Source organism: Schistocerca americana, chromosome 2 (assembly GCF_021461395.2).
Source record: "Schistocerca americana isolate TAMUIC-IGC-003095 chromosome 2, iqSchAmer2.1, whole genome shotgun sequence".
In the NCBI taxonomy this organism is placed as follows: Eukaryota; Metazoa; Arthropoda; class Insecta; order Orthoptera; family Acrididae; genus Schistocerca; species Schistocerca americana.
The window spans coordinates 975396186-975408227 of record NC_060120.1 but is presented as its reverse complement, the minus strand read 5'-3'; the positions used below and the strand labels follow the sequence as shown (position 1 = coordinate 975408227).

Genomic DNA, 12042 nt, shown 5'->3' with positions numbered 1-12042 from the left:
TTGTAAACATGTGGTTCACTAGGGCCCTAAGGGAATAATAATAATAATAATAATAATAATAATAATAATAACAGTGAAAAGAAAAAAAAATGAATACAAAGCCATGACATCACAAATTCTGTTGAATATCAACTCTTCATCGACAGTGAGAGATTTTGTCAGGGACGGATAAAGCACAATAAAACTCCAGAAATCCGCTCACATTCGCAGGCGTAAACAACGTACACCATCTAACTACAGCTTAGGATGAGAACAACTGTTCAAACAAGTGACTGCCAGTCTCAGCACATGCGTTCCAGTGGCGCACAAAATCTTGTCATCGTCTTAGAACTGTTGTTGTTGTCTGGTGTACATTGCGATAGTCGCCGGCCAGAGTGGCCGAGCAGTTCTACGCGCTTCAGTCTGTAACCGCGCGACCGCTACGGTCGCAGGTTCGCATCCTGCTTCGGGCATGAATGTGTGTGATGTCCTTAGGTTAGTTAGGTTTAAGTAGTTCTAATTTCTAGGGGACTGATGACCTAAGATGTTACGTCCCATAGTGCTCAGAGCCATTTGAACCATTTTTGTGATAGATAAGACCGTGCCAACCACTTGCTTTTCATTTTCAACTGCAGTTACATAGAACAACAAATTCATCTTCCCATAACCCTGTGCGAAAACATTCACCTTGAAAACATCACAGAGAAGCTATTATTTTGCAAGGGACCACTGCGAGCCTCGATGCAGAGAGAAAAGCAGTTTCCCGCCACCCAAAAAAATATTCGGCTCAGTTTTGTGTTTGAACGAAAACAAGTTTACTAAAGCTGTGCGTTAGGAACTCCAGAGAAGCAGATAAAGACTTACAGTTGACAAACGAATGTCGTCAATGCAGCTGAGCGCCGGTGCGGTGTATTTGGTTTTGCCACCAACTGCGCCCAAGCGGTTTAGGTAGGAATAAGTCGATTTATACGGGTGTCCCAGGAATGATGTCACACACTTCGAGGGGCTGTAGAGGGTAACTTGAGGAACAAATCGAGGAAAGGAACTCGTGTGCAGAAAAGCCGTGTAACGACGCTACAAAGCATCGATGTTAGGCGCCGCCACCTGCCATTAAGCCACGCCTTCGGTAGCAGCCGTGATTTCGCACGCTGACTGATCCTAGGTGGACCGTCTCGCAATGTCGTTTCTTATTAAGTGATCGTGACTGACTGTCACGATCGCCACTCGAGAAGCTGTCACTTATGAATTCGACGCTCTGTTGCCTTGGTGGATGCCGGCTCTGGATACGAGTTTCCATCTGCAGTTTATTTTTCTCCTGTGTACTGAAAAGCATTGGAGATTTTAGGGGTCCAGGAGAGAAGTACGAGGGTTGAATGAATATTACTGCCCCCACCTTCGTTAACTGGGTTAGGGTGGAAATATTTTAATAAATGAAAAGCAGATATAATCCTTATAACATGATCTTCAATTACCAATATTCACTTTTCCACATAATCACCAGCCAATTGGATACATGTCTGCCAACGATGAACAGTTTTTCTGAAGCCGTCACGGAAGACACTCAGTTTCCTCAACCACAGTCTCACAGTTCTCTCAACGTCTTCGTCAGAAGCATAATGATTTCCCGGCAGATCGTCTTTCACTATCGGGAACAGATGGAAGTCAGACGGTGCTAAATCTGGACTATGGGAAGGATGCCGTGCGATGGTGAGATTTCAGGATTTCAGGAGTCAGCATCCGGGGTACTCGTGGTGCACAGGTCTTCCGATAGCCAAGCAAAGCAATAATGTGACATACACGTTCTTGTGAAATGCCCATTGCGCTTGCAACTTCTCTCTGAGTGATACGACAATCGTCCTGAGTCAATCTGTCAAAATTTTGCTTGTCAAACTCGGTGGTTGCTGTCATACGACGCCGGCCCCGGTGGCCGTGCGCTTCTAGGCGCTTCAGTCCGGAACCGGGAGACTGCTACGGTCGCAGGTTCGAATCCTGCCTCGGGCATGGATGTGTGTGATGTCCTTAGGTTAGTCAGGTTTAAGTAGTTCTAAGTTCTAGGGGACTGATGACCTCAGATGTTAAGTCCCATAGCGCTCAGAGCCATTTTTTTGTCATACGACGTCCAACTCTTTGTTTGTCACGCAGGTCAGATATTCCCGGCCCAACATCTTTAAACTTACTCGCCCAACGAGGCACAGTACTCACATCAACACAATCACCGTAAACTGCTTTCATTCTCTGGTGAATCTCCTTTGAGGTGACACCTCCTGCTGTTAAGAATTCAATGACGGCACGTTGATTAAATTGCATTGACCGACCATCTGCGCAGGGTTCCATACTTTACACTATAACAACACAACTGGTCAATGCTAAGGCTTCCCAACAACTGGAGCTGTAGAGAAAAGTCTACTGAACAAGCCAGTACCTCCGCATACCAGTGCTGCCAACTGTTGAAGAGTTACGAAGGTGGAGGCATTACTTTTGTCAACCCTCGTAAACCGTGGATAGAAACCTGAGTCCGAAAACGGCATCCTCTGAGGAAACAGAGAGGTTTATTCATAGCAGTTGAGGCCTATCTACACGGTATCGAGGTCCAGGTTATCTACTGGCCACATGGCATCCAGTCCCGATGAACTGAATAACAAACAAAATTGCGGAATGGTGTGCCTACCCTCCGTCAGCTTGCAACCTCACATTTACTGCCGAAGGGGTGTCCTAGTGTCAGGCCGGCCGAAGTGGCCGTGCGGTTAAAGGCGCTGCAGTCAGGAACCGCAAGACCGCTACGGTCTCAGGTTCGAATCCTGCCTCGGGCATGGATGTTTGTGATGTACTTAGGTTAGTTAGGTTTAACTAGTTCTAAGTTCTAGGGGACTAATGACCTCAGCAGTTGAGTCCCATAGCGCTCAGAGCCATTTTGAACCTAGTGTCAGGCGCTGCCAGCTACAAATCCGACACTCTGTAGCGTCGTTGGATGACGTTTCCAGACACAGGTTCCTATCGTCGATTTGTTTCTAAAGACTTTCTCTATAACCTCTCAAAGTTTGTCACAACATTTCTGGGGCTTGCAGTATACTGATATGTCAGAACATTCTGGTCACCTGCTTAATAATGTGCTGCTCTACCTTCGGAATTCATGTGTGGCGTGGTTTCGAAAAGTTGTTGATAGGACTAGAGACATGTGGCACCAGACGCCTAATTAAGGTCAGGCAGTTCCTTTAAATTATGGACAAGTGGTATGTACACATAGAACTAGCACATGTTAGTGCCCCAGATGTGACCCATCAGGTTCGGATTGTGGCCATGAAATCAAATGCGTTCACTTTTACGCTCTTCAAAACAAGCATGATTCCGACCTTGTGATATGGACAGTTAGCCTGCTCGAAGATGCCATTGTGGTTGGGGAAGATACGAAGCATGAAGGAATGCAGCTACCCTCAACAATGTCCATGTACACCAAAGCTGTCACGGTGCCTTCCTTTACTACCATACGTCCCATGGAAGCTCGGGTGAATTTCCGCCATAGCACAATACTGCTCCCATGGAAAAGCGAAGGATCGGAGCAGGCATTCACGTTGATGTCGGGGTATATGGCAACAGACCTGGTGTAACAAGGGACTCGATTCATCCTAATGACGGCACATTTCCATTGATCCATGGTCAAATGTAGATGATACCATGCTTACTCGATCGTAATTGATTATTTATTTGAATCAGTATAGGAGTCATCAAAAGCAGGCTCGCTATGGCAAAAAAGGCATTTCTGGCCAAGAGAAGTCTACTAATATCAAATACCGGCCTTAATTTGAGGAAGAAATTTCTGAGGATGTACGTCTGGAGTACAGCATTGTATGGTAGTGAAACACGGACTGTGGGAAAACCGGAACAGAAGAGAATCGAAGCATTTGAGATGTGGTGCTATAGACGAATGTTGAAAATTAGGTGGACTGATAAGGTAAGGAATGAGGAGGTTCTACGCAGAGTCGGAGAGGAAAGGAATATGTGGAAAACACTGATAAGGAGATGGGACAGGATGATAGGACATCTGCTAAGACATGAGGGAATGACTTCCATGGTACTAGAGGGAGCTGTAGAGGGCAAAAACTGTAGAGGAAGACAGAGATTGGAACACGTCAAGCAAATAATTGAGGACGTAGGTTGCAAGGGCTACTCTGAGATGAAGAGGTTAGCACAGGAAAGGAATTCGAGGCGGGCCGCATCAAACCAGTCAGTAGACTGATGTCCCAAAAAAAAAGGACTCATCTATAGCGAAGACCCATGTTCACTAACGTGCGCGGAACGGTTTGCTTCGAAACACTTGTACCCGCATCAGCATTGTATGGGCCTACTCTGTAACTGTTTACTTGTGTCGATATTCTCGAGTGAGAAAAGTTTCCATCCCAACACGCGAGAGACCAACGTGGTGGACAGCTAGGAAAACAAGCGACACTAAAACTCACGGTGGTAGTAGTTCCAGTGTCGGGATCGACGTAGTCAGCCGTCTGCTTCGGCATGTCCACCCACTGGTGGGCGAACGCAATGGGACCGGTCACCTCCCTAGCAGTCGAAGAACGCCACAGCTCCTGTAAACACCAAACACCCAAATGGTGACGGTTCACACTTAGCAGTGCTGAAAATCTAAAAATTGTACTTCCAAGCCCAATACGTCTTGTACAGTTTGGTAAGAAAATCGCAAATTATGCCACACAATGTCAACAGTAGAGCCCTGGTTTGCTGCCGCAGTTTTATTTACGAAGTGTGTTCTAATTTAATGAGAAATTTTGGTTTTTGTAAATATTTTTATTTGCTTGTCTACATCTGTGGTCGTCGAAGTGTCAAACTGCGGACCGCGCGCAGCATGCGACCCGAAGCAGCTTTTGGTTGTCAGCCGTATTTCATAATAACAACTAAACCGACGTTTCTGTAAAGAGTTTTCATGAACAAAACAGCTTCAAACTTCTCATTACTAAGCATCTGGCTCTGTTAAATATTGGACGTCAAGCATAGAAGCGATAAAAAATTTAGGAAATGTTTTAAATGATAGGTAAACTTCTCTGGATGTCGCTATTTACTCTCATTCTCAAATACTGTATGAATATAGTCTCGGTATTGGCTAGCCGTGATTATTGCTGGTTCAAGATGTATACAGTTTCTGCCTGCAATACTTGTCTTACTGTGTCATACATGTAACATAAGATTATACCTCTTAACGAGTAGATTATGACATCATTTCAATTTTTAACTTGGCTCAATAATTTATTATAATATTGAAAATAAAATTTTTGTTGTCTCCGGAAGCCGTTAGGTAGGTAACTTGCAACTGCAACCGCGTTAGCCTTTTAGTTAATTATATATCCACCTAGCATCTAGCAGCCGACTTCAACAGCGTCGACTAATAATAGCTTAAGAATAGCTTTCACGCTCAATAACGCAAAAAAAAAAAACTTACACAACCTCACATATTTTACACTGCGTATCATTGTAGTATAAGTTGGTAGATTCGACCGTGAACTAAATTAAGGTGCCGACTTATCTCAGGGGCACAGGGCTATGTGGCACGGTCGCTGTGGGATTAGAGGGTGTGAGAGGGGGCATGTTATATTTGTTGTCTCTCAGTACTGACAATTAAACATATTTAGTAAAAATTTGTGATCGTGTTTCATTTTGCATAATGCATTAAATACCGGGTGATCAAAAAGTCAGTATAAATTTGAAAACTTAATAAACCACGGAATAATCGAGATAGAGAGGTAAAAATTGACGCACATGCTTGGAATGACATGGGGTTTTACTAGAACAAAAAAACAAAATGTCCGACAGATGGCGCTGGACAGCGAAAGGTCAGTGACTGCGCATGACAATCATGTATAAAAGGAGCTGTAATGAAAGAGGGAATCAGATGCACCAGCAGTAGCAGCATGTTGACGTTACCTAAAAAGGCGTTTTTCGTGAAGCTATATTATCAGAATGGGGAATGTGCTAGTTCAGCGTTACGATCCTATCACCATAGGAAGGGGATTCGAGCGGGTAAAGGTCCGTTGACAAATGCAGCTGTGGCGAGAATGATTTCGAAGTTCGAAGCCACGGGTTGTTTAGACGATAGACCCCATAGTGGCTGGAACGTACGATGTTTATGCAGGAAGGCGCTCCACCCCATATTGCTAGACGCGTGAAAGATCTCTTGCGCGCGTCATTTGGTGATGATCGTGTGCTCAGCCGCCACTTTCATCATACCTGGCCTTCCAGGTCCCCAGACCTCAGTCCGTGCGATTATTGACTTTGGGGTTACCTGAAGTCGCAAGTGTATTGTGATCGACCGACATCTCTAGGGATGCTGAAAGACATCATCCGACGCCAATGCCTCATCATAACTCCGGACATGCTTAACAGTGCTGTTCACGACATTATTCCTCGACTACAGCTATTGTTGAGGAATGATGGTGGACATGTTGAGCATTTCCTGTAAAGAACATCATCTTTGCTTTGTCGTACTTTGTTATGCTAATTATTGCTATTCTGATCAGATGAAGCGCCATCTGACGGACATTTTCTGAACTTTTGTATTTTTTTTGGTTCTAATAAAACCTCATGTCATTCCAAGCATGTGTGTCAATTTGTACCTCTCTATCTACATTATTCCATGATTTATTCAGTTCTCAAATTTATACTGACTTTTTGATCACCTGGTATAAGTACACTTACTGTCTTTACTCAATTAATCTTCCGCGTAAATAAATTATTCAGCAACACTTCGTCAGGTAATTAGTGTCAGAAATCTGAGGTAACTGAGGGTGGCATAAATCTGAAACAAGGAACAGACGACACGAAGTGTTCCAAATTCTGTCAGATTTAAACAGTCAGTACTTGGGGACCCTCTATTCTATTGGGAACTCTTCAGAGATTAATATATGTAGGTTATTACTTATTAATAAGATCGGTAGATACGTGGATCGAGGAGCCGCCCAACAATGTCAATATCAGCTCTTGAGAATATTTGTCGACGGCAGATCTACATTTATGTTCTCCCCTTTCAAAAATGTCTCCATTACATACTACACACTTATGTCAGTGCTTCTTCCCATCCCCAAACCACTTCTGGAACTCGATCTTTCTGGATAACTTTTACCTGTGTCAGAGATGCGGTTTTAATCCCGTCTATCTTTGTAGAGCTTTTTCTTGATTTTGTTAACAGAAGAAAATCACCTGTGGTCTTTTGAATATGGAAGATGAGGCATCATTACAATACTGTTCTGCCAAAAATTCACTAACGAGCAACGCAGCATGAGCAGGTGCATTATGGCGGTGCAAAAACCATGAATTATTTCCCCATAAATCAAAGCATTTTTTCGAATTGCTTCACCAAACGACGTTGAAGTTACGATACTCCACATTGATTGTTAGATATTGTCGTAAGTACTTATTGTGCGCTGTGGCGTTGAGAACGAAGAAATACAGTGACCGTAATCTTGACATTTGACTGCATTTGTGGAGCTCTATTCGGTCTTGAAAATTCAGAATGCTTCTACTTCGCCCACTGAGCTTAGTTTCGAGGTTGTATCCGTAGCAACATGATTCATTAACCGTTGTGAAGCATTCCAATAGTTCTGCACTGTTGCTAACTTCATTTAGCAAGTCCTAAGCAACTTGCATTCGCTGCTATTTTTGATCGAAATTCAACAGTTTTGGAACAAATTTTGCTATCACATATTTCATACCAAAATCAACAAAAAGTTTAATAGCATGAGCCAGAGGATACACTAATGTCACCAGCGAGTTTTGTGATTACGATTCGGCGATCGTTGATAACCATTTAGGCACCTTTTCCAAGATTTCATCGGTTGATGATCTACTGTGGCGTCCACGCCTCTCATCACCTTCAACGATTTCACGAGGTGCAGCGAACTGCTTATACCGCTCACAAACCCTTATGTTCCCTAGTAGAGCCACTAAAAGGAACACTTAACGTTTCCAAAACTGTACTTCACGTTATTCTATTCATATACTAAAATTTTATACAAATTCCCAGATCCACTTTTCTACAATATCACCTATATCACTAAAACACATAAAACCTTCAATATGGCAGCTGACGACAGATTAAACAGACAATGTGGCTAACACTGGGTAATGATTTTCAGAAATGTTTGCCCAAACAACACTGAAAAAATCGGTCCAACACAACAAACAAAACTTCAAAATTCCAGTTCTTGAAAATAACTCGTATATTGAAAGTGAGATCTGGTATTGTCAGTAGTTATTGCTTCTTATGTTCTTAGTCTCCGTGATACAAAGAGTTTTAATATCCTTTTTGATTCTCAGAATCCTTAACATTGTGGTGCTTCTGGTACCAGCAGGTTATTTATACTTTTTTCTAACTGCATAAAATGAGTCTTTCTGAGATTATGTATTAAACTACCTGCTATGTACAAGCTTTGTATCTGTTCACCTATCACCTGGGTCACATCTGGTTGAGTTTTCTCACCTGAATTAATACGTTTGTGTCATCAACAGACATTGCAGCTTTTGCACCATCTATTACAATCATTGTGAGACCCTTTACAAAAGATACGAACTGGAGCAGGCAGAGTATCAAACACTGTGGGATGCCTCATCTTGTGTTCCCTCATTCTGAGATTAGTTTCGTTCATGTGCCTTTGTCAATCGCCTCACTAGATGCGGTACCTGGGAGCTGCATGACACGAGGTTTCAGTTGCAATTAGTTTGTTGATTATTTAATACTGATATTTATGTAAATATCACTCTCATTTACTCCCTATTACTTAATTCGACAACCAAAAGGTGGAATCCCTAATGTATGCTGATATAGTAGATCTGACATGTGTCTATATGGCTCAGAATCACCCTCATTAAAGTCGTTGGAAGATCATTTAGTAGGTTAAGAGTAGGAGTCGAAGCTGCACTGCACCAAGTGGGAATGTGTACATTATATTCCCAGATTCTTAGTGTCAGTCTGTGATGCAGACTGTAAAAGTGCCGTTAGGAATGCTATCTCACATCTAAATTGCAGATATAGAAACGCTTGTGCAGATTAACTGTTATTCATATCCAAGACAATGTCAATGTTACTGCAAACCTTTTTACTTAATTTTATTAACAAATCATAATATACAAAGTATGTGGCAATTTGGTAGATATCTTAATATGAGAGCAACCAGTACCATTCCCTTTAAAGTCACTGAAACATCATTTACGCAATTAAAAACAGTAGTGGACCTAGCACTGAACCTTGTGGAACCCATATGTTGTATTCCCTCAGTCTGAGTTTAGTTTCATACCTGTGACAAGTCAGTAAAAAATATCGTTAGGAACAGTGCGGAGCACCCAGATTTGAAAGGCTTTATTTGTAACCTCGTTTGCAGATGGATTACTACTGATATGCATGTCTATGTCACTTTTATTTCACCCATTTGTACTTTATTTGTCTATCGAACAATGGATCCGAAATGAATGGTGACGCAGTGTATCTGTGACCCAGCCAGGTTCTCATTGGTAGTTGGACTGGGGACACTCACGGCAGCCTTATGAGCGAGCCGCACGGCAACGATGCGGGTGCTGTCGAACATGTCGGTGCCGGGCCCCAGCGAGTAGCAGCGCTCCTGGCGGCCGTCGGGTGAGCTAGGACAGGTGCTGGTCTCCGGCTCGCAACTGCGGCCCGTCTCCTGGCAGAGAGGGCCCGCCGTGTTAGGCGACACGTCCCCCAGGTTGCTCGACGAGAACGCGGAGACGAACGGGCCCTGCAAAGCAACGCATCTTCATGTTCTCACACGTTACTACTAAAGCACGATATTCTGACGCCTAGTCTCTGAATAACACACATAAGTCAAATAAATGGGTACTCAATCTTAACCTTCATACGCTCGCGCTAGAAATAGTCACGCGAGCGCTGGCGCGGGCGGTCGGCCGACCGCCCGAGAGTTTTCATCACTCTTTTGAGGTTTTCCGTTTTTAAAGGTCATATTTCCATAAAATTTCGACATATGATATCTCACACAATATTGCGAACACATTTGTAATCAAAATTATTTGTTTAACAAAAAAATATTATGGAATACAAAAAGGAAGCCAAATACTCAAATGAAATATAAGAACATTTTTTGAATTGTAATGTTTTGGGACTATATAATGTAATATTCAAGACTAGAATGATTCATTGTCTTAACTCGTCACAAGAAAAGCTAATTTTGCTTTGAAAAAAAGAATTTTTGATTGAAAACGTCACAAACATTTCAGTCAGATGAAAAATGCTGATCAGTCTGTATGCATTTCATTTTCGTTTTGAGGCTGACAACAATTATTGCACGTAACTGTCGTGGTTGAATGTCGTAGACAGACGTTTCTTCCACATTCATCGCATTCTCGCTTTGTTTTTATATTCTTTTTTGAGCCACACAAATAACATATTCCCCCCCTTGTAGGGGTTGATACAGCTGGATAAACTACGTCAGTCCCTCTGTAATTTTCCAAAAATACTAATAAATCTTTTGGTAAATGCTTCAATTTAGCTCTTTCTTTGAAGTTTTCGCTCATCAGTTCCAAAGATAACGCATGTAAGAATTGTCTTCTCATTTTTTCTTTCCTATTACCTGTGTTGAATTGAAAAAATGCGTAACGAATTTATTCCTACCAAGTCAAGTAAGCGGAAAAATATACTTGCAGGCCACCTTTGTGTTCTTCTTGATATTGAAATTCTGGAGCACATGCACATTCACTAGAGAATTGGAAGAGTCTATAAAATTGAGGAATTATAGGGGAATTACAAAAAGAAATGCTTACATTCCGAAGTAGACGAGTAGAACAAAGTCTCGTAAGCGCTCGCAAGGCGGTAACTGACCGTGTTTGTAAGTGCCGTAATCGCTTGCAAGGCGGTAAACTGACCGCCGAACGTGTTAGGACCTATTTGAACTTGTCCTGAGAGGCAGAGAGGCCAGACTTGGACGAACTTTGAGCAGCATCCGTCGGAAACAGGTGCACCCAGAGAATACATGTCCCTCCCGCCGCCTCGTTACCTTTGTGGAGTAAGTATGGAGCGAAAGTGCAAAAAGGCGGTCACTTCACCTCCCGCGCGAGCGCGTGAAGGTTAAGGTAGCTTGCAGCACTATGGTACCGAACAGTTTGTGGTCATGCTGTAAGTGCTTTGCCCTCATCTGACCCCCAACTTCGGCATGTGTTACCGAGCAGGTTATATGGCCACCTACAGCTTAATAAGACATCTGCAGCACGAATAGAATTAGATAACTCTTCACCTTTTTATGGTGCAAAATCTGAACCAACAAAAGGAGTGGCACGAGTTCATATCTGCCAGACCAAGCCAATTATACAAGGTCACTACCCATCCCAATCTGCTTGAATACAAGTCGATCAATTGGAATTCTGAAATAATTGTGGACTTTATTGAAGCTACAACATTGTTTATAGGATTACTTCTCGAATTGTTTCCAATCATTGTTGATACATGTCATCAGATGAGCTGTGGCGCTTAAACATACTTGTTTACATAGTCGTTTGTTAGAATTAACGGCTTCAAACTTGTTCTAGACAGCTTGTTTCAAGTCCTCAATTGTCTGAATGTGACGTTATGTAAAATTCTCTGCACAGAGGTTCTATAAATACACTCCTGGAAATTGAAATAAGAACACCGTGAATTCATTGTCCCAGGAAGGGGAAACTTTATTGACACATTCCTGGGGTCAGATACATCACATGATCACACTGACAGAACCACAGGCACATAGACACAGGCAACAGAGCATGCACAATGTCGGCACTAGTACAGTGTATATCCACCTTTCGCAGCAATGCAGGCTGCTATTCTCCCATGGAGACGATCGTAGAGATGCTGGATGTAGTCCTGTGGAACGGCTTGCCATGCCATTTCCACCTGGCGCCTCAGTTGGACCAGCGTTCGTGCTGGACGTGCAGACCGCGTGAGACGACGCTTCATCCAGTCCCAAACATGCTCAATGGGGGACAGATCCGGAGATCTTGCTGGCCAGGGTAGTTGACTTACACCTTCTAGAGCACGTTGGGTGGCACGGGATACATGCGGAC

At 43.0% G+C, this 12042-nt stretch overlaps 1 protein-coding gene across 1 annotated transcript in view; it reads right to left on the bottom strand.

Moving 5' to 3' along the window:
* The window catches only part of LOC124596347 (neutral ceramidase-like), a 250713-nt gene that overhangs the window by 86499 nt on the left and 152172 nt on the right, over positions 1-12042 (bottom strand). The window contains exons 6-7 of the mRNA XM_047135449.1: positions 9507-9728; positions 4434-4556 (exon numbers count right to left, since the gene is read on the bottom strand). Coding sequence (XP_046991405.1) covers positions 4434-4556; positions 9507-9728 — 345 coding nt within the window. The remainder of the gene's footprint in view (positions 1-4433; positions 4557-9506; positions 9729-12042) is intronic.